This window comes from Heloderma suspectum, chromosome 2 (assembly GCF_057233095.1).
Source record: "Heloderma suspectum isolate Gila_16-S chromosome 2, 16-S_ref, whole genome shotgun sequence".
Taxonomy (NCBI): domain Eukaryota; kingdom Metazoa; phylum Chordata; class Lepidosauria; order Squamata; family Helodermatidae; genus Heloderma; species Heloderma suspectum.
The window spans coordinates 383,988,460-384,012,049 of NC_139459.1; the positions used below are offsets into that span (position 1 = coordinate 383,988,460).

Below are 23,590 nucleotides of genomic sequence, written 5' to 3' on the forward strand. Positions count from 1 at the left end.
TCAAAGAACATACATTCATAATAATAACGGCTATTATTATTATTTCATAGTAATAACAGCTGAACTGCAGTGCCATAGAACAGGGACACACACAAACACACTCCTTGCAGCTGGACATGGACACTCTGCCTACAGCAGCAGCGGTGCCTCTGGTCTCTGATTTTGGGTCTGGAGAAACTGAGGCGCACGACACTCACACACTGTCCTAAGGCGGGAAAAATGGTCAGAGTCCCTCCCCTCCCCCTCCCTTGTGTTCCCTCCCCTCAATGACATTGTCTTCCTGGTGGGGTGGGGGGTGGCCTGGAGGGATCTCAGTCACCTGACCTCACCTGACCTCACCTTCACGGATAATAAAAGAAAAAGATTGAGGCTACATGCGCTTTGTGACTCAGTCAGGCTTTTCGTGCACTTCATGACTCAGTCCCTCCTAATGAAAGAAAGCCAATCCGCATGGCTGCAAGAAACTGCGCATGTATCTTTGTAAAATCCCTTACACGGTCTGTTTTATTCGTTCTGATTTATGGAGTTTCTTTTGTGATTATTTTAGTAAAATGTGCCATTTTGCGGACCAAAAAAAAGAGGTCTGCGTAAGCTCCAGTCCGGGTAGACCGGGCTGCCCCATTCCGAGGAGGATTCCATGGACCGGATATGTCAGAATTCAATCCCATTTAAAATTCAGGTGGATTTCTCTGACATCCCTAGAAAAATCTGGCAAAACAAATGAACTTACAATATCACTTAAAATATCCTGCTACATTTTGCACTGTTTTTGGAGGCCAGATGAAGAAGGGATGGATGGAACAGCTAAAAGGGATGGACGGAACACTTACCTTCTGTTCCATCATGTTTCCACTGGGAGGGGGAGGCGCTCCGTCCCTCCCCCTGGAATCCTCGATGGGGGGGAGGTGCTCTGTCCCACCCCCCTAGAATCCTGCCCAGCCGGCGCCATGGAGCCACGGAGCTGCCGGCCAGCTCCGGCCACCCGCAGCCGGACATCCGGCCGCTGGGCAGCCTGCAGGGACTCAAATGGCAGCGGCTGTAGCCGCTGCCATTTGCGTCCCTGTATTTAGCCATGATAGGCTACGTAAGTATTTACATAGCCTATCACGGCAGGGGGGGGGGGGGGGAAACCAGCGTACGTAAATGGCGGCTACAGCTGCCGCCATTTGTGTTCCTTATTTTTCGCCGTCTTAGTCTATGTCAATATTTATGTAGACTATTACGGCAAAAAGAATGGGGAACGCAAATAGCGTAGTGGGCGCTATTTGTGTTCCCCTTTCTTTTTGCCATAATAGTCTATGTAAATATTGACGTAGACTAAGACGGTGAAAAATAAGGAACGCAAATGTCTTACGTAGCCTATCACGTCTATGTAAAAAAAGAGAAAAGACCAGACTGCAAATGGTGGCAGCGGCAGCCAGTTGGAAGACCAGCCGCCGCTGCCACCGAAGCCACCGCTGGAGCCACCGCCGTCCAGAACATCCGCCCTAGGAAAGTCTCGTCCCAAGAGGATCCACGAGGGTGCCGGGGGGTGGCTGGCCATTCTGCCACAGGTTTCGGGGGGCCGAATGTCAGTGTTTGGGTTTGGCTGAAACCCAAACACTGCAAATTGCAAGTGCATTCAGCCTCACTGAAATCTGTGGCGGAATTCTCTGCCATCCTTAGTGGCTAAATGCAAAAGCACGTGATATTTCTGTTCCAGCCCCATGAACTGGAATCTACAAATCTACAAACGTGTTTTGTTAAGTGGCTATGTTTAGTCTGTATGATTCAGGCTAGGCCAGAGGTAATTGTTTATACATATCCATTTGCTTTCTTTCATTTTTCTCCTTTTTTCCTTCCTTTTTCTTTATAATGGTTACCGTACTTACATATATTGTTTGAGGGTGTATAGAAATGTGCACTCTCATTTATATATCTAGTATAAAATATATTACTGATTGTTTGTAAGGTTGCTTCTCAGCTTTATTATTATGTAATATCATAAAATTTATTATTGATCTGTTATCCTTTTTAATCTCCTTTTTATTATTACTCTTACCACTACTATAAGACTGGTTAGCAAGATTTTTTTTTGCTGGTTTAATTGTTAAGCTTTACTATTATATTCTAACTTAACGGCAATATATGGTTATTGGAAATGAAGTGTAGGCCTGTTTCCTTGCTATAAGACTGATGATGTTACAGGTATAATTTTTAAGTAGAATGAGATCTGAAACCCGTATGTCTCGGAGTTTAAATTTAATATTTTAAAAAAGGGGGGAGGAGGGGGAGAGGGGAGATTTTTCTTCTTTCTTTTCTTTTCTTTTCTTTTCCTCTCCTTTTTTGTTATTGTTGTGTCCTCTTAAGAGTATTGTATTGTTGGAAAACTGTAGTAGTGGTTAAGATGCTGAAATGCGGACCGAAAGGTCGGCAGGACAGCAGTTCGAGACCCGAGTGCCGCATGACGGAGTGAGCTCCCATCTTCAGTCCCAGCTTCTGCCAACCTAGAAGTTCGAAAGCAAGAAATTGCAAGTAGATAAATAGGTACCGCTTTGGCGGGAAAGGTAACAGCATTCCATGCACCTCGGTGTTCACTCATGCCAGCCACATGACCACCGAAGCATCTTCAGACAGCGCTGGCTCTTCGGTTTAGAAATGGAGATGAGCACCACACCCTAGAGTCAGACACGACTGGCTGGGGACACCTTTACCTTTTTTTACTGTTTATTTAATTTATAAAGGCAAAAATAAAATAAAAAGTATTTTTAAAAAGATTGTGCTTTATTATAGGTTAACAAAGATACTTCCCTGCATGAGTAGAAACTGTGTCCATTGCTGCTATCTGACAAATTTCTGCTTCATCCTTCAGACTTAGTCCAGGAAAAGATGTATTAGCCAGAGAGGAAAGCAAGGCATCATGGATACCTTCCATACTTGCCCCCAGCAGAAGATATGGTTCCTACCTGATCCTGGTTGGACCAGAATTCTAACCGATCTCTAATATTAAAGATCAGATGCCAGGCTTGGTTTTCGTCATGAGATGCTCCCTTGTATTCAGGTCAGGTCTCAGTAAAATAATGTAGCACTTGGGAAGAAAGATGCAGCCCAACAACCCAGCACTGGAGGCCAAGATAGAGAAGACCTGCACAGCCACCATGTATTTGCCCTTTGTGCTCAGGTAGGAGGGCACAAAGGAAACCCAAACACTGCAAAAGACCAGCATGCTGAAGGTGATCAGCTTGGCTTCATTGAAGGCCCCAGGCAGCTTCCTGGCTAGGAAAGCCACCGTGAAGCAGATGGCAGCCAGGAAGCCCATGTAGCCAAGAGCAGTATAGAACATTGTCACAGATCCTTCGTTGCATTGCAGGATGATCTGTTCAGGCTGAGAGTGCATGTCAGAGTCAGGGAAGGGTGGAGAGATGCCCAGCCAAATGGAGCAGATGACAACCTGGACACTGGAACAAGAAATTATGATGGCGTTTGCAAGACTCTTCCCCAGCCATCTCCTCACTTTGTTCCCTGGCTTTGTGGCCAGGAAGGCCAGCACCACAGTGATAGTTTTGGCCAACACAGAAGAGACAGCAACAGAGAAGATGATGCTAAAGGCCATTTGTTGGAGAAGACAGGTTTCTTTTTTTGGCCAGCCAATGAATAGGAAGGAGGACAAGAAGGAAAGCAGGAGGGAGATCAAGAGAATGTAGGAGAGGTCCCGGTTATTCGATTTGACTACTGGAGTTTCGAGCAATTTAATGAAGACTACTAAAACGAAAACTGCTGTTAGGGATAAAAATAGGACAAAGAAAGCCAGAATGATCCCCAACATTTCATTATAGGACAGAAAAGTTATATGCTTGGGGACACATTGATCGTGGCCCTTGTTTGGATGCTGATCTTCTGGACACTTTTTGCAATGGTCTGCATCTGAAAAGAAGAAGAGTCACTTCAGCATGATGAACATCAGGCGTACATCCAGAACTCTTGGTGCTTTATTACATTCTGAGCAAAAATGGGGAAGTAGGTGATGTCTGGAAACAAGAATTCATAGCAGGGGAGGGAGAGAGACCAATGTTCTCTGGTAGAGGATCTGCTTTGTTGTCAAGAGATACAGTCTGTGGCCTCATCACAAAGGCAGAGTCTCAGGCAGTGTTGCTAGGAAAGCCTTGTGAGAGATTACAGGGCTCTTGCAAATCAGATTATACAATATGGCCTTTCTGAGTTGATTTGGAATAAGGACAGCTTCCTCTTTTGTTCAAACATGCAGTAACAACTTTGTTTAGCTAAACAATGTTTCAGGGTAGTATCTATGTTGTTATCGTATTTTTATCAAAGTAGTAAAAAGCGGGCCAAGGCAGTAAGCCTTGTCTCTGAGCAGGGATTTGAACTTGGGTCTGGCTAATTCCAATGGCAGTCTGTTAAGTTTCAAACCTGGAGTAGCAATCCTTCATCAAGTCTACGTATCTCACTGTTTCAGGGAAATTTTTGCTAAAAGCGTTTGAAGGAGTAGAAGAGTGAATCGACACTGGACAGGAAAGCAGTCTGATCAACAGAGAGCTGGGGGTTGTTTTGGGGAGGAGGTTTCCAAAATTGCATCTTTAACTTTACACTGTTTTCACATCCCCTTTTCTGCCAAGGAAAAGTCTCTGCATCTCTGCCACAGAATCACAGCACATTGCAGGCAATTCTCTCTCTATACTGGTAGAGTGGCCTTTGTTTTTAATGATATCCCTGCCCCAGTCATGCTAAATGCAGAGCTTTTCTTTATGGATTACTTTAAACCAGGGGAAAGAGATGCACTGTGCACAGTGGAGGCTGGTGGCTCCAATTTATGTGGGGCTCTGAAAGCATTCTGAGTTTCAGGCAGAACCAGCAAGAACTCTAAAGATGCTATCAAATGTGTTCAGACAAGAAAAATAAAAGATAGGATAAGAAGTTCAATTAATCACAATTAAAATAAAACAAAGCATTGAAATCCTGTAGAACAGAGAATCCCGTCATTAAAACCAGAATCACTTATGTGCTAAAATGGCTTGGCAAATAAAGACATCTTTGCCTGGCCCTAGAATAGAATCACAGTTGATGAGCCTTCCTGGGGAGGGCATTCCATTAGCAGGGTGCCACAACCAAGAAGGCCCTCTATCAGGTGACCAATCACCTAATTCCAGATGACAGGGGGATACAGAAGAGAGCCTCTGGTTATGAATGTGGTGTTGAGGGGGGGAAAAGCAAACTCAAAGTTTTGCTCTATTTCCCAAGGGAACAGCCTTTCCACTGAGGTCACCCACCTTCCTGAGTGGAGATTGTCCCTTCTGCACATGGAGTGCAAGCATAGCAGCAAGGTGGCTCTCCTTCCTGGATCTCCTTGGCATATCCAGGGCGACAGCTCTCGGCACACCTGGAGAGAGGCACAGTCTAGCAATAAAGAGAACGAGCAGCCAGGAAAACATGTTAGGAGCATTTGTGTCTATGGAAATGAATCTAAGAGTTTGGAATGGACCCAATGAGATCTCTAGTCCCAGCAACCTCAAGTGCCCCCAGGATGCTATTTGGGCTGTTCATTTGTTCATTTCAACATTTATATCACATTTTTCTCTACATAAGTAGACAGAACACAGAGTGCAAAACTGGAAAGTAAGAGGCACAGTAGTAAGAAAATAAAGTAAGGGTGTAATCCTATTGGGACAGTCTGAACTCGGAGGTGGCCAACTATCCAATGCATGGTGACAGGAGCTCGGAGGGGATTCTCTCCTCCATGCTCTGGCCACCCTCCCTTTGCAGCTGGACAGCCACCTTTGGCTGTCTAGCAGGAGGCTTCTGGGTGGGGGGTAGGAAGGCTGGGTGATGCATAGGATACGTTGCAATGATATTTGTGGTCTCCTTACCTCCTGGTCACCAGGAACACTCTGTTTTCACTTGCTCCACACTGTAGTTACAAGTGTGAAGACAAGGAAGAACCATGCCAGGTATGAGGGGGAGGGGGAGGGAGTGTGTTTCCCAGAAATCAAGTGACTATAGGATTGCTTTCCCCAGTGCAAAACAGAACTAGCAACAGAAATAAAATAGCAACCATAAAACACACCAGTGAAGAGAGATGACTAGACATCTCATATGTGTTAACCTCACATTATTAGAGCTTAGCAGATGCCACAAGCCCAGAAAATGACACTAATCATTTACCCTACCTGATTGAAATGCCTGGGCCACACAATGGTTTCTGGGTTAATGGTGAGCTTTCTGTGTGTGGATCCTTGTCTCTTCATACTCCCGATTTTCACTCTGCCTCGAGTTGAATTAGGAAACAGCACCCAGTTCACAAATTCAAAGTCAGCTTCCAGCTCCCCACGCTCATCCAGATACAGTTTGCTCACAGAAGCATTAGAAAACTGGACATCTCTTAAAAAAGCATGAAGCTAGAATGAGAGAAAAACAAGCTGCCATTCAAAAACCATGAAGACATACTCAATATCTTAGCAAGGGATGTACAGATTTGTTAAATCTGTTCTGTCCTTCTTTTGCAAATTCTCAGGCCTCTCTCATCTTGAACCTACCAGGACACTACAATTAATATCTGAGGCTTTCCTCTGTGTGCCTCCTCTGAGGGAGTCTGAGGCGATGGCAGCAAGGGAGAGGGCCTTCTTAGTGGTAGCCCCCTGATTTTGGAATGTGCTTCCCACCGGAATCCACCTGGGACCAACAGTGTCTTCTTTTCAGCATGAGCTTAAGCATGCCTTCTATTCCCAGGCATGGCATGGAATACTATGGCATATTTATCTCAGTTGCTTTTATCAGCTCTAGTATCTTACTGTAATTGTTTTTGTGGATTAAATTAAAAACAAATCAAAACACAAACTGTATGTTAAAGATTTTATATTCCATTGTTATTATCTTCTATTTGTGGTTTGTAATTTTTGTGAACCACCTAGAAGGCTTCAGCTATTGGGTGGTGTGGAAAAAAATAAATCCATCCAATCATTTCTAAATAAATAGGAAATAAACATCCACTTGCTGTTTAAAAAGGAAGATGGAGAGATTATGCCTCATTCCTTGAGAGGGGAAGTCAGAGCCTTCAAATATGCCACCCCACTCCTGCCCCCCCCAGGTTACTTTTTTTACCCATGAAGGGCAAGGGTCGAGAGGGAACATGACTGGGGGCCTTACGGCATGCACCTTGCACACTTCATCAAGCCCAATAAGGGAAACTGATCTCACAAGATGAAGCAGGAAGAAGCAGGAGACACCAGAACAGAATCCGCTACAAGAACAGAGTGAAATTTACTGTAACAACAAATGATTTTATCCCCAGCATTCTTCAACAAAAAGAGAGTGCTCTGTTTGTTGCTAGCACATCCATGCAGTACGCATGATTACATGCTTTAACACATGCACAGTCGTTTTCATCCTGAATCTTTTGCCATTTCCAAAAGTTCAGTGGAGGCTGGTGGGTCCTATTTCAATGGGGCTGTCAATCTGCTCTGGGCCTCAGGCAGAACTCTACAGGAGCTATCCAAGGTGCTGAATCTATTTTTGGGATAAGGCTCAGCACTTTGTATAGCTCCTTTAGAGGTGGGAATGGTTGTGACTGAAACCCAGAGTGGATTCACAGCCCCAGTAAAAAAGCAGCCACCAGACTCCACTGGGGGTGGTGTTGCAAAGGGAGAAGGGAATACCTGCCATGGCTGCAGCCTTGGATGATCCAGCCTGCCTCCTCCACCCACCATCAACATCCGCTTCGATCTTGATGAATATGCAGCATCTAAGGCATGTGCCACAGCTTGGACACTGTGGTAAGTACTGTAGCTGTCTTGAGACAGGGCTCTCTCTATCTCCTCCTGGGGCAACATGTCCAGTTGCTCTTTCTCTGTGCATCTTGTCCAACTTTTCTTGGAGAACACATGCTGAGAATAGAAACAGTGAAAGGCAGTTTGCCAAAACTGCTGTGTAGCTAAAGAAAATGGTTCGTAATAGTCATATTTTGTCCTTTTGGTGGTCTTCATTATGGATGACAAAGAACCATGGAGGAATGGAAAGTAAGAAGGTTTATCAGACAAGATCATGTTGATGTCCTGAAAAGTTGTTGTGATCCAGAGTTTTGCCCAATTTTGTCTCTTTTCAAGTAGATTTTCTATCAGGATAATTGGAGAAAAGCCACAGTGAGAGTCCACGTAAAAAACCATTACTTTGACTGTTCTCCACAAGACAGGTAGATCATTCTCAGAAAATTCAAACAAGATATTTCGTGGCAGTCTTTTTGAGAAGGCAACACAAATCCCGTGACTGATCATGAGGGGTGTCAATGCCCTCATGAACTTCTCTCCATTGTCAGTGTCTGGAGCATAAAGGCCAATCCATGTCCATCCAAAAAACAGGAGAAGCTGGATGATCCCCGGGTACTGGGTTTCTTCCCTTGGGGCCATCCGGTAGACAAATGGGAACTCTGTTTCATCATTAAGAACATCTGCAACAAAGCCATAACTCATCTAGCAAGGAAAGGAAAAAGACTAGTGTTTAGCATAGTTGTGTGTTGTTGTTGTTTTGGCTATCGTATGGTTTTGTTTCCGGAGGGTGGTGGTTTTAAATTGGTTTCATTCTGCACAGTTCTTATTTTGCCTCAATGTTCATACCTTGTTTTATAATGTATTGTAAATCAATCAATCAATCAAAATAAAGATCAAATATTTGTTTATGAAGAAATATTAATATCTAACAAAATGCATGTCTCTATGATAGGTGTGGGGTATATGTTGAGGTGGGTTCTCAAAATCCTGCAAGGACTCTTTTTAGTGTAGCCATTCTGTGAGTGACTTGCCAAAGAAGCCCACTGGGTACTTGTCAGTGGAAAGCAAGCCACTGTACCCATTCTGAAAGCAACAGCATCCCAAAGGCGCTCCCTTTCTTTTCCACAATGCTAACCTTTCAATTACACAAAATACAGTAGAGCTGTACAGTTGAAGACACCAGAAGATTTAGCCCTCCCCACACACCTCTGTTCCTGAAACTGTTTTGGGGACACACTAGTCTTTTATTCAGGAATTACAGCGAACGAGGGGCAACATGAGCAGAAAAAGCTCCAGGGCCATGTCTATAGCTGCGGGGTGGGCAGTTTTCTAGGTCCACATGGCACTGTTGCCACCAGACATGGCCATGAAGGTTTAATTTGTTCACAGTGGGATCAGGCACCCCACAGCCCATCAAACACACTGGGGTCACATTACAGCCTCATTCAGGTACTACAGCCATGAATTGACAACATGCGTGGAAAAGGCTCTGGGGTGTGCGTGTGCCTTTAGCTTAAGGATGGACGAAAGTCCCTTACCTGGTCCCGCAGCTTTCTTTGCAGTGGGGGGGAGGCACTTCGGTTCTCCCCCCGAAGTTCTTGGTGGGGGGAGGCACCCCACACCTCCCAGCCAAAATTCAGGCTGGGGGGGAGGCGCCCCATCCCTCACCGGTGAAATTCAGGCCGGGGGGGAGCGCCCTGTCTCCCCGGCCGCAAAATAGAAAAAGTAAAGTAAAAAACAAAACAAAACACGTGATAGGCTACACAATGATTTACGTAGCCTATCACAGCAAGATTTTCAAAGTCAGCCGTGATAGGCTACGTAAATCTTTACGTAGCCTATCACAGCTGACTTTGAAAAAAAAAAGCGCATACTCAAATGGCGGTGCCCATGGGTGCCGCCATTTGCGTTCCTGATTTGGGCACGAGTAGCCTACGTAAAGATTTACGTAGACTACGGCGAAAATAAGGGCAACGCAAATAGCATTCCTTATTTGCATTCCTTATTTCGGCACGGGTAGTCTACATAAAGATTTACGTAGACTACAGCGAAAATAAGGGCAATGCTATTTGAGTATTTTGTGTACAAGCTTTTTTTTTTTTTCAAAGTCAGCAGTGATAGGCTATGTAACGATTTACGTAGCCTATCACGGCTGACTTTGAAAATCTAGCCATGATAGGCTACGTAAATCGTTAGGTAGCCTATCACGTGTTTTTTTTCCCCCCCATAACTTTTTTATTTTGCGGCCGGGGAGACGGGGTGCTTCCCCCCGGCCAGAATTTTGGCGGTGAGGGATGGGGCGCCCCCCCAGCCTGAATTTCAGCTGGGAGGGGCGGGGCACCTCCCCCCCGCCAAGAATTTTGGGGGGAGAACCGAAGCGCCTCCCCCCACCGCGAAGCAAGCTGCGGGACCAGGTAAGGGATTTTCGCCCATCCTTACTAGATAGCATCACCAATGCAATGAATATGAACTTGAGCATGCTCCAGGAGAGAGCACAGGTCAGGAACGCCTGGCGTGCTATGGTCCATGGGGTCACGAAGAGTCAGATATGACTGAATGACTGAACAACAATTGAAATGAATGGAACAACTTAATCATGCCTAACTGAAGTCCAGTCATTGCAATTGGTCTGCTCTAAGTAGACTTCAGCTGGATTATCTCCGAAGTGATTCTGCTGGGGGCGGGGGGAGTGGGCAAGGAGAGTGCTTCATGATACCCAGCATAATCAGACTGGCAGGCTGTGGGGAAATCCAGCAGCAGAATCATGGCAGTGACCAGGTGGGGGCTGCAAAACCTCCAAGCGGGCCCTCATGCATGTTGCTCACCAGTGCTTTAGTTTCTCCCTTGTTGTCATCTGCCTCGTGCCTCCTTCAATGTGTTTTAGTGTACTGAAAACTGTGTTCTGAAAACTGCATCTGGGAGCCAAAGACTGGTTGGGCTCTGCTTCCATCCAGGTGCCACCAAATGATTTGAAGTTGGGATTGGAAGGGTTCTGACCCCGTGGTCCCTAGGCACCTGCCCCATCACTCCAACTCCTGAGGCTAGAACTGATTTGATGCCCTGGCTCCCATTCCAAAGTTCCACCACTGCCAGTACTCCCCTCCAGCACACACTCCAGAGGACCAGTTTTCCCAATGGGCAGAGGCACCTTGAAGTGGAATGCAAACCAAGCAAGTGCTCAGCTCACATTTCTATGCACTTGGCACCGTCTCCACTCCCAACTCATACCTGTGGGATTTTGTAGATGCCTGACATGGTTGAAATCAGGATGGAGAGGTCAGATTCAGCCCCTTCAAGAACAGCCAGCGGGTGATTCTTTCTCCCACAGTTGTAATTTGGAAGATTGCTTTCCCCACCAACAACCAGCTGTAGCATCGCATACGAAGTGGTTCTACCATCGAAATAGGACGTATAGACATCGTAGCCCAGGGTGATGTTGGGTAAGACCCTGGGAGTCTGACTGACCTCCTGAATGGCAAACAAGAAGGCCAGGATGTGCCAGTACCTTGAACGTAGCAAACTGCAAAAGAGTAAATGAAATGAAAACAAGTCACCCTGTCATCCTCCATTCAATGAAAACCAATTGTCATGTACTTCCTTTGATAAATCTAAAGGCCTGTTAAGGCAATACCAATCTCAGAAGATCTGATACTCACATTACGTTTTGTATGTTCGTAGGGAGCAGCAAACCTAACCTCATTGCAAGGTAAATAAATATCCATTTGCTGTTTAAAAACAAAGATGGAGCGATTATGTCTCATTCCTGGAGAGGGCAGGTCTGCAGCCTTCAAAGAACAAAATTGATGTATATATTTACATTCCTATTCCACTTCAACACTGAAGTTCTCTGGACCTTTGTAATAGCTTTGGCCTGTTGCCAAGTTACCAGTAGTTTTCGAGGGGCCTAGGGATCCATAATGTTCTCTGCTTTGGTTCATTATTAGTGCAATTCTCTTGCAAGGTGGGCCTCTTGGCTGGTAAGATGAGTCAAAGGTCGATATTGCCGCCTCCGCACATTCCATGCTAATGAGCTCTGAACCATTGATCTTATCCAGACCTAGGATGCACCTGAGAAGTGAGGCTCTGTATATCCTAAGGTACAGGTTTCTGTGCAGGGAATGTTCTGATGGTTTTACTTCTGAACAAGCACTGTTTGTCTATGCTGAGAAGGTTGCAGATGAACACCCATTTACGCTTGCTGCTGTCATGCTGCCTCAGTGCTAATATGGATGGTATAAAGCCCAGCTTACCCTTGGCTCTGGGTTCAGAGAAGCTGTGTGATCCAACCATTGGGTACGTCTGTGTGCTGTAAGTTCTCCATAAAGTCTCCTTGTAAGCAAACCTGGAACTGGCTTATCACTATCTCGGCACCTCTAAATCTTGTCAGCCCACGGCCAAGGCAATAAAGCATTTTACAGAAATTAAAATACATTGTACACAGTGTAAAACCATTTACATAAAGGCAATGGTGATGTTCTGCAAAATCAAATACCCACTAGCACAGCTGTGCCGAATCTTTCAGATGCACAACTTGTTGCACAGCCAGTCGCAATGCAAGTGCAAAGTGGTTATGCAACGGATTGCACAAAGGGTTGCTCAACAGGTTCAAGAAGTTGCATACCTGAAGCAGAATGCCCAATGGGTGGCACAACAGGTGGCAAAAGCATAATGCAAAATCGCTTCCACAACCACACTTGCACAAATGTAACTTTAGTTGGATTCTTCTCTTGCGCTTGGTTCAGAACCGCGTTTCCATTAGCTATGTCATTTCCACTATGAGGGTGATACAGATACTGAGAGGACAACATACATCTAAAACAATTTTAATCAACTCATTGGACAAAACCAGCACCTGATTAAAAGCTCAACGTTTGTTGTCAAATGCCTGAGAGAGGAGAAACATCTTGACCTCACTCCAAAAAGGAAACAATGTGGGCACCAGGCAGGCCTCACACACACATGCACAGACACACAGACACACAGACACAGACACACACGTATTTAATGAAATTTTCTGGATCAAAGGACAGAGAGCTGTGACACAATGGCCTTAATCTGAAGGACAATTTGTAGGCATTAAATAATCACACCTCTGTTTGTTTTTTCCCCTGCAGGCATTCCAACCTGCCACTCCTGATCTCCATTTAACAGCACAACTACTGATGAGGGTGGAAGCTTAAGTATACTTTTGGAATACTCTGTGTTAGTTCTTCTATCTTCCAGAGAGAGAGAGAGAGAGAGAGAGAGAGAGACAGATAGATACACACACACACACACACACACACACACACACACACACATATATATATATATATATATACACACATACACACACACACACACATGTTGTTGTTGTTGTTCAGTCATTCAGTCGTGACCGACTCTTCGTGACCCCATGGACTATAGCACGCCAGGCCTTCCTGTCCTGCGCTCTCTCCCAGAGCGTGCTCAAGTTCATATTCATTGCATCCGTGATGCTATCTAACCATCTCATCCTCTGCCGTCCCCTTCTCCTTTTGCCTTCAGTCTTTCCCAGCATCAGGGTCTTTTCCAGAGAGTTTTCTCTTAGCATTAGGTGGCCAAAATATTTGAGCTTCAGCTTCAGTATCTGTCCTTCCAATGAGCACTCAGGGTTGATTTCCTTTAGGATGGACTGATTTGACCTCCTTGCAGTCCAGGGGACTCGTAAGAGTCTTCTCCAGCACCACACTTCGAAAGCATCAATTCTTCGGCGCTCAGCCTTCCTTATAGTCCAGCTCTCACAGCCATACATTAGTACTGGGAAAACCATAGCTTTGATTAGATGGACCTTTGTCGGCAAAGTGATGTCTCTGCTTCTTACTACGCTGTCTAAGTTTGCCATAGCTTTCATCCCAAGGAGCAAGCGTCTTTTAATTTCATGGCTACAGTCACCGTCTGCGGTGATCTTGGAGCCCAAGAAAGTAAAATCTGTCACTGCTTTCTGTCATTAGGGTGGTATCGTCTCCATATTGGAGGTTGTTGATAATTCTCCCAGCAATCTTAATTCCGACCTCTGATTCATCCAACCTGGTGTTTCTCATGATGTACTCTGCATATAAGTTAAATAAGCAGGGTGACAATATGCAGCCTTGTTGTACTCCTTTCCCAATTTTGAACCAATCGGTTGTTCCATGTCTGGTTCTTACTGTTGCTTCTTGACCCTCGTACAGGTTTCTCAGGAGACAGGTAAGGTGGTCTGGTACTCCCATCACTTTCAGAATTTGCCACAGTTTGTTGTGATCCACACAATCAAAGGCTTTAGCGTAGTCAATGAAGCAGAAATAGACCTTTTTCTGGAATTCTCTTGCTTTCTCCATGATGCAGCGAATGTTGGCAATTTGATCTCTAGTTCCTCTGCCTCTTCGAAACCCAGCTTGTACTTCCGGTAATTCTCGGTTCGCATACTGCTGAAGCCTAGCTTGTAGGATTTTGAGCACCACCTTGCTGGCATGTGAAATGAGCACAATTGTGCGGTAGTTTGAACACTCTTTGGCGTTGCCCTTCTTTGGAATTGGAATGTAAACTGACCTTTTCCAGTCTTGCGGCCATTGCTGAGTGTTCCAAATTTGTTGGCATATTGAGTGCAGCACTTTAACAGCATCATCTTTTAGGATTTTAAATAGCTCAGCTGGAACACTGTCATCTCCACTAGCTTTGTTGTTAGTAATGCTTCCTAAGGCCCACTTGACTTCAGTCTCTAGGATGTCTGGCTCAAGTTCAGTGACCACACTATCATGGCTATCAGGGACATTCAGATCTTTCCTGTATAGTTCTTCTGTGTATTCTTGCCACCTCTTCTTAATCTCATCTGCTTCTGTTAGGTCCCTGCCTTCTTGGTCCTTTATCATGCCAGTCTTTGCACAAAACGTTCCCTTGAGATCTCCGATTTTCTTGAAGAGATCTCTAGTCTTTCCCATTCTGTTGTTTTCCTCAATTTCTTGGCATTGTTCATTTAAGAAGGCCTTCTTGTCTCTCCTTGCTATTCTCTGGAACTCTGCATTCAGTTGGATATATCTTCCCCTTTCTCCCTTGCTTTTCGCTTCCCTAATTTCCTCAGCTACTTGTAAAGCCTCATCAGACAGCCATTTGGCTTTCTTGCATTTCTTTTTCTTTGGGATGGATTTCGTTGCTGCCTCCTGAACAATGTTACAGACCTCCGTCCATAGTTCCTCAGGCACTCTGTCTATCAGGTCTAATCCCTGAAAACTATTCCTCACCTCCACTGTATATTCATAAGGGATATGATTTAGGTCATACCTGAATGATTTAGTGGTTTTCCCTACGTTCTTCAATTTAAGCCGAAATTTTGCAACAAGAAGCTCATGATCTGAGCCACAGTCAGCTCCAGGTCTTGTTTTGACTGACTGTATAGAGCTTCTCCATCTTGGGCTGCAAAGGACATCATCAATCTGATTTCGATATTGACCATCTGGTGATGTCCATGTGTAGAGTCGTCTCTTGTGCTGTTGGAAAAGAGTGTTTGCTATGATCAGCGTGTTCTCTTGGCAAAACTCTATTAGCCTTTGTCCTGCTTCATTTTGTACACCAAGGCCATGCTTGCCTGTTATCCTGGTGATTTCTTGACTTCCTACTTTAGCATTCCAATCCCCTATGATGAAGAGGACATCTTTTTTTGGTGTTAGTTCTAGAAGGTGTTGTAGGTCTTCATAGAACCGATCAACCTCAGCTTCTTCGGCCTCAGTGGTTGGGGCATAGACTTGAATTACTGTGATTTTGAATGGTCTGCCTTGGATTCGTACTGAGATCATTCTATCGTTTTTAAGATTGTACCTCAGGACTGCTTTCCCCACCCTTTTGTTGACTATGAATGCTACTCCATTTCTTCTAAGGGATTCTTACCCACAATAGTAGATATGATGGTCACCTGAATTAAATTCACCCATGCCTGTCCATTTTAGTTCGCTGAGTCCCAAGATGTTGATGTTCAATCTTGCCATCTCACATTTGACCACCTCCAACTTACCTTGATTCATTGATCTGACATTCCAGGTTCCTAAACAATATTGTTCTTTACAGCGTCGGATTTTCTTTTCACCATCAGACACATCCATAGCTGAGTGTCCTTTCTGCTTTGGCCCAGCCACTTCACTCTTTCTGGCGCTACTTGGAAATACCCTCTGCTCTTCCCCAGTAGTATATTGGACACCTTCCGACCTGAGGGGCTCATCTTCCAGTGTCATCTCTTTTAGCCTTGTGATATGTTCCATGGGGTTTTCTTGGCAAGAATACTGGAGTGGGTTGCCATTTCCTTCTCCAGTGGACCACATTTTGTCAGAACTCTCTGCCATGACCTGTCCGTCTTGGGTGGCCCTGCACAGCATAGCTTATGGCTTCACTGAGTTACGCAAGCCCCTTCGCCACAACAAGGCAGTGATCCATGAAGGGGCACACACACATATACACATTCATATATATGGGCTTCTTACCCCCAAAGAGGAGCAGCCTGTTACAGGACATTTCAACCCAGCTGCACCTATTCTCTAGGACTGGATTGATAGTTTATTCCAATAGAATAAACAAAAGACAATGAAATACTTGACAAAAGGTGAAATTGCTGGATTTTGAAACTGAGAATGCATGTCCCATATCTTTTGAAGCAGTTACTTCAGATAGGGACAGGGAAATATAAGAATCACATGCCCTCAAAAACAGGGGGGGTACTTGTAAGTGTCACCCCCAATTTTCACACCAAGGAACACTGCCTGTGCATTTACCCTCTCTCCAAATATTCAGTTGGATGATGTTGTATTTGGCCCTGCTTATTGCAGAATAGCTACAACTCAAATACGTCCAAGTACATTTGCTGTCTTCTAATAAGCATTTACGCTGGGGATGGAGGGGGAAACTGTGTGATGGCATTTTCGTTCAGACTACAGCCAAGAAAGAGACAGCATAGCTCCAGCCTGTGGCTTGTCACAGGGCTTAAAAGCAAAGAGGGTGTTTGATTTCTTCTTTTGGTTGGAACTATACAAGAACACTGTAATTATCCAGCTATAGGTGATCATACTGAATAAGATGCTGCCTTAATGCTAATGACAATCCACAATTTTCCTTCAAAAGGCATAACAGGGGCAAAATAGGGAGAGTGAATTATTAGGGGTGACCAGGGGTGTGAGGAAATACGGGCGATTTCTAATAAATGGGGTGTCCAGGTTTGGAAGCATTTCATCATCCCTACTTACCAATCAACCCTGGTGAGAGGGGACTCAGAAAAGACATATGGCTGGAGATACTTAAGATATTGTGAAGATAAGACTCCACTGATGAGGTAGTCTCCTGGCCGGTAGTAACTGAGTGCTCTAGTTTGATTTCTGATTAGACCCAAGGGGCATTTTGCCTTTTTCGTCTCACAGGCTGCATGAGGCAGCAACAGCAGCAGCAGAAGAGGCATTGATACCATGATGTTTCTGCTGCCTTGCTCCTTATGCCTGGTCCTCTCAGCTCCAAAGTTAGCAGGTCAGAATAAGCCAGAGAAGTCTTGCAAGTGTGAGGCTGCAGTTTCTTTCTGAATACAATGAGTTCTGAGCTGAAAGAGAGTTCCACCAAACAGCACCACAGTCGTGGTCATGGAATCATAGAACGGTAGGGTTGGAAGGAGCCTATAAGACCATCGAGTCCACCAGGTCATCCCAGGCTGCCCTGGATCTCATCATGGCTTTCACAGGACCTATTTAATACACCAGGCTTTTCAGGCATAGCACAAGATGTTGCCTTTGACTCTGCTGCTTAGGTCATTGGTCTCAAAGGGAATTTCCAGAAGACAGAAGTCCCTGTTGCTTTGGCAAGAATTGGAATAATTCACAATGTTTTTGACATTTACAAGAGGGAACATCGCCTGTGTGTCTTCATGGACTCTTGGAGTGGCCTGAGCCACAGGTGCAGAGCTGGAGAAAAACATGTTTTCGAGAACTCACTAATGAGGCTTCCTCTTCTGATGTGGGATGGGAAAGGGAGGGATGTGACCGTGGATTGAGCTTTGCTGGAGAATGACCAACAAAACAGCCAGGATCAAGAAAAGCTTTTAGGATGTATACCAGGGGTGGGGAATATGTGGCCTTCCACATCTTGTTGAACTAAGTCCCTTCAGCTCTACCCAATTGTAAGGAATGCTGGGAGTTGCAGTCCAAAAACATCTGAGGAGCCACACTGTTAGCAGGAGGGGGCGGGGTCTGGGGTTGTGGCTGTCTCTGACCTCAGAAGGTTTTCCCAAGCCATCCTATGGCTCCTGGGACACTCCTCCAGGGATGATAGGATGGCTCTCAAAGAGAAGATCTTTCAGGATATTTAGACAATATATCTAGTTTTATTCCAACACCTATGTGTTCTGGCCCTAAATATGGACCTTTTTAGGGGTTAATGTTAACATATATAAATGCCTGCAGAGATCTCTGAAAAAGAAGATTCCTGCACTCTAACTAATAGGGCTACTTCCCAGAATAAAACCACATATTTTCTCATCCTGAGACTGAGTCGTTATTCCATTGGACTGGCTCCATTAACTATGAACCCCCTGAAGTAGAATCTCCTCCTAACATTTGCTACATTTTTGTACTACTTTGGGGCCATTGTCTGGCACAACAAATCCCAGTTTTTTGCCTCCATCTGAAATGAGAAAATGAAATAGCCTTAGGTGTGGCCTGGGGAATGCAAATATTGCCACATCACTCATATCACTGTTGTTGTTGTTAGGGAGGGTATGTTGTCTATGCGTTGGTCTGTTGTAGTCCTTGATTTTGGGGGGTTGTACATAACACAAACAAGTAATTGTCTGGATAATCTCAGAGGGGCGAAAATAATACAAGTGTGCCTTATCAATGTTTTTCTTCTTAATTTTTTTTATAGTTGAAAACATTTCAAATAATCTTCAGAGATCTGCAAAACATTCCTCAAGTAACTTCAACGTAATGCAATGAAGGTATGATAGTTGAGGTATGTAGCTTGTTGTTTCCTGTTTGAATGATCAAACAATGTAGCACCTCTGTTTTATCAAGAACAGATTAAACCAAGGAATTTTTCCTTCCTTCCTTCCTTCCTTCCTTCCTTCCTTCCTTCCTTCCTTCCTTCCTTCCTTCATTTCATTTCATTTCATTTCAATTCAATTTTATCTTGCTTTTGAGGATACACTCCTGCCAAGGCAGCTTACAAGTCAGATAAAAATTGACAGGCTCTTCAGGGACCCCTTGACCCACTCCAGAGTAGGGTTTGTGGAGAATTTCTCCCCGAAACTTCGGGGGGCCGAGCACCAACATGTTCGGCCCCCCGAACAAATTTCGGGGAGAAATTCTCCGCCCCCCCGCCCCCCGCCCCCCCCCCCCGGGACGGGACTTACCTTTGCCGAATGTCCCTCCCGGCGGCGGGTCCAGCTGGCGGTTCGGCGGGTGTTTGTCCAGGGCGGGGGCGGCAGCTGATCTTTCGGCCGGCTGCCGCCGCCGCCATTCCAATCAAAGAAAAAAAAAAAAACGCCCCCTGATAGGCTACGTGACGATTCACGTAGCCTATCACGGCTAGATCTGCAAAGTCAGCCGTGATAGGCTATGTCAATCGTCACGTAGCCTATCATGGGTGACTTAAAAAAAAAAAAAAAGCACATACAGATAATAGCGGCACCCATAGGGAGCTGCCATTCCTGTTCCTTATTTGGTCGCTGTAGTCTACGTAAAGATTTACGTAGACTACGGCGAAAATAAGGGCAATGCTATTTGCGTTGCCCTTATTTGGTCGCTGTAGTCTACGTAAAGATTTACGTAGACTACAGCAACCAAATAAGGAACGTGAATGGCGGCTCCCTATGGGGGCCGCCATTAGCGTACGTGCTTTTTTTTTTTTTTTAAGTCACCGGTGATAGGATACTAGGGGTGGACGAAAGTCCCTTACCTGTCGTCGAAGGACGTTTGCGGTGGGGGGGAGGCGCTTCGCTGCTCCCCCCGTGAAGTTCAGGCCGGGGGTGGGAGGCTTCCCTCCTCGCCCCGGCCGAAATTCAGGCCGGGGGGGAGGCTTCCTGCCTCGCCTGGCCGCGAACGTGAAAGTTTTTTTTTAAAAAAAAAACGCCCCCTGATAGGCTACATGACGATTCACGTAGCCTATCACGGCTAGATCTGCAACGTCAGCCGTGATAGGCTACGTCAATCATCACGTAGCCTATCACGGGTGACTTTAAAAAAAAAAAAAGCACGTACGCTAATGGCGGCCCCCATAGGGAGCCGCCATTCACGTTCCTTATTTAGTCGCTGTAGTCTACGTAAACATTTACGTAGACGACAGGGAAAATAAGGAATGGGAATGGCGGCTCCCTATGGGGGCCGCCATTATCCATACACTCTTTTTTTTTTTTTTTTTTAAGTCATCTGTGATAGGCTACATGACGATTGACGTAGCCTATCACGGCTGACTTTGCAAATCTAGCCATGATAGGCTACGTGAATCATCACGTAGCCTATCAGGGGGTGTTTTTTTTTCTTTGATTGCAATGGCGGCGGCGGCAGCCGGTCAAAAGACCGGTTGCTGCTCCCGCCCCGCTCGAACACCCGCCGAACCGCCGGCGGGACCCGCCACCGAGAGGGACATTTGGTGAAGGTAAGTCCCTTCCCAGGGGGGGGGAGCGGGGGGCGGAGGGGCAGAGGATTTCTCCCCGAAACTTGTTCGGGGGGCCAAACATGTTGGCGCTCGGCCCCCCGAAGTTTCGGGGAGAAATTCTCCGCCATCCCTATAGGCTACGTGATGATGAACGTGGCCTATCACAGCTGACTTTGCAGATCTAGCCGTGATAGGCTACGTTAATCGTCACGTAGCCCATCACGGAGGCGTGGTTTTTTTTAAAAAAAACCTTTTTAGTTCGCGGCCGGGCGAGGCGAGGCACCTCCTCCCCGGCCTGAATTTCGGCCGGGCGAGGCAGGAAGCCTCCCCCCCAGCCTGAATTTCGGCAGGGCGAGGCGGGAAGCCTCCCCCCCCAGCCTGAACTTCATGGGGGGAGCAGCGAAGCGCCTCCCCCCCCACCGCAAAAAGCTTCGAGGACAGGTAAATGACTTTCTTCCATCCCTACTCCAGAGGCTGAGGTGGATCTACCAAATTGGCTCTGACCTGCTTTGGGCTGATCTGGACCCTGGCCTGGACCCGTGGGAGGCAACCACAGTCTTGGAGGGAGTCACTATTTTAAGCGACTCTTCTTCTTCTGGTAAGTAAATGATGCGTGGATTGCAGTGGTAAAGGGGCCATCTGCACAATTGTACAGGCAAAAATGGGCCATTTACAATTCTAATAATGTGTAGATGGCCCCTTCAGGGCCACAGTCTCTGCAGATTTACTTAACAGAAGAAGAGTCACCACTGCAACTCGCTCCAATACGACGGTGGCTGTGGTTGCTTCCCATAGGTTTAGATAAGGTGCAGGGGGTTTGCCTGCTGTGTGGTGACAGCCCAGATTGGGCCAACCTAGTAACAAGTGTCCCAAAGTGATTCAAGTGTAATTCAAACCACTTCAGGATGCTCCCAACACATTCCAGACCTGGACTGCTTTTATTTGAATTGCCCACTCCGCTTCAGGATTCAGGCTGAAGAGATGCACAGCCCTAGAAATGGATTAATAAAAACCACTATAAAAGAATATTAAAAATGAAAAAGAAACCTTGTAACAATCCATTCCACAGGGTAGTAGATGGTAGTATGCCCTATAAGAGAAACGAGGAATAGACCAGATGAAGCAGGGTCTGGAGGGGATCTTTGTCCACCTTCCTTCCTGTCTCCAAAGGAAGAAATGTGTTTGATTAATTCATTTGATGGTCACACCAACAATGATGGAAGTGGATTAGGAAAGGGCCTGGTGGCCCTGAGGAAAATGGCTGGTCCCTCAGGTGTTTCAGCAGAAGGATCAGCAACTGAACTTGACCGAAATTCTCAGCCTCTGCAGTCATGCAGAGTCAGCAGAGAAACACTGTTGGCTCCTTTTGTCACCTCATCCCTGCTGGGTGGGAGACCAAAGAGATCCTCTCTGGCCCTATGCAGTTGTGTTGATGCTTCTGTAACACAGGTGAGACCAGGCCAAGATTTCCCTCCCCTTTCCAGGCTCTGAGCTGGCAAAAAGAGGAAGGCACTTGGGCCCTGGCACTTGGGTCCCTCTTTCAAGACCTGTCCTGGAGCCTTCCAGAACCTCCTAATCTAACCTCCTAACCTCCAGAACCTCCTTACACTTTATTTGTAAAGCAAAACATGGACCTCAATCATGCATCTTTCTCTCCTCATCTAACAATGATGCAGACACTTTTCCTTTCTCCACTGCTAGAGCAATGTGACCCTAAAAGGAAAAGGTTACATTTTTTTTAAGAGCTCCCTCTCCTTGTAAGGAAATCTGCACAGTATTTCTGGATCCACCTGCATCCCACAGGAAAGCAAAAGGCCATACATACATTCCACATTTGCCCCCACCAGAAGCTATGGTTCCCATCCAATCCTTTTCAGACCAGAATTCTAACCCATATCTAGAATTAAAGATCAGATGCCAGACTTGGTTTTCATCATGAGATGCTCTTTTGTATTCAGGTCAGGTCTCAATAAAATAATGTAGCACTTGGGAAGGAAGATGCAGCCCAACAACCCAGCACTGGAGGCCAAGATCGAGAAGACCTGCACGGCCACCATGTATTTGCCCTTTGTGCTCAGGTAGGAGGGCACAAAGGACACCCAAACACTGCAAAAGACCAGCATGCTGAAGGTGATCAGTTTGGCTTCATTGAAGGCCCCAGGCAGCTTCCTGGCTGAGAAAGCCACTGTGAAGCAGATGGCAGCCAGGAAGCCCATGTAGCCAAGAGCAGTATAGAACATCATCACAGATCCTTCGTTACATTGCAGGATGATCTGCCCAGGCTGAGAGTGCTTGTCAGAGTCAGGGAAGGGTGGAGAGATGCCCAGCCAGATGGTGCAGATGACAACTTGGACACTGGAACAAGAAATTACAATGGAGTTTGCAAGACTCTTCCCCAGCCATCTCCTCACTTTGTTCCCTGGCTTTGTGGCCAGGAAGGCCAGCACCACAGTGATGGTTTTGGCCAACACAGAAGAGACAGCAACAGAGAAGATGATGCTAAAGGCCATTTGTTGGAGAAGACAGGTTTCTTCTTTTGGCCAGCCAATGAATAGGAAGGAGGACAAGAAAGAAAGCAGGAGGGAGATAAGAAGAATGTAGGAGATGTCCCGGTTATTTGATTTGACTACTGAAGTTTCGAAGAATTTAATGAAGACTACTAAAATGAAACCTGTTGTTAGGGATAGGAATAGGACAAAGGAAGTCAGAATGATCCCCAGTGTTTCAGTATAAGAGAGAAATGTTATATCCTTGGGGACACATTGATCTCGGTCCTTGTTTGGATGCTGATCTTCTGGACACTTGGTGCAACGGTCCACATCTGAAAAGAAGAGTCTCTTCAGCATGACTAACATCCTTCAGACTAGGGTGTGCACAGACCCCCCACTCCACCTTGCATGCTGCTTCAGATCTTCTGACATGACCCCGCTCCACTTTGGGGTGATTCGAACTATTTCACCCAGGCAGGGCACGGGGTGGGCAGGCGATCTGATTGATCCTGCAAGGCTTGTCCAAAAATAAGATAAGCTATGCATACACAAGGGGGTTACAGTGAGACTGGGAAAGGCTAATTAATTCTGTTATAGTACCTTTGGGAGGAGCGGGGCGGCCAGGCAGATGGGCTGAGGTTTATGTCAGAGTGTGGAATGAAAATATGATGCCCAGCCAGACTCAAAGAATGACAGAAACAAACAATAATAAAGGGAAACAGCAGGGTGAGT

At 45.8% G+C, this 23,590-nt stretch overlaps 2 protein-coding genes across 2 annotated transcripts; both read right to left on the reverse strand.

Moving 5' to 3' along the window:
- Positions 1-2,755: 2,755 nt before the first annotated feature.
- On the reverse strand, positions 2,756-17,187 carry LOC146356390 (vomeronasal type-2 receptor 116-like). Its single transcript, XM_084830078.1, has 6 exons — positions 16,979-17,187; positions 11,115-11,274; positions 8,277-8,456; positions 7,695-7,874; positions 6,242-6,389; positions 2,756-3,903 (listed from the first exon to the last, which is right to left on the reverse strand). Exons 1-6 carry the CDS (start codon positions 17,185-17,187, stop codon positions 2,993-2,995), a joined length of 1,788 nt encoding a protein of 595 aa, XP_084686204.1. The 3' UTR covers positions 2,756-2,992.
- A 5,092-nt stretch (positions 17,188-22,279) lies between these two features.
- On the reverse strand, positions 22,280-23,224 carry LOC146356391 (vomeronasal type-2 receptor 26-like). Its single transcript, XM_084830080.1, has one exon. The coding sequence runs from the start codon at positions 23,222-23,224 to the stop codon at positions 22,280-22,282; it is 945 nt and encodes a 314-aa protein (XP_084686206.1).
- Positions 23,225-23,590: the final 366 nt, after the last annotated feature.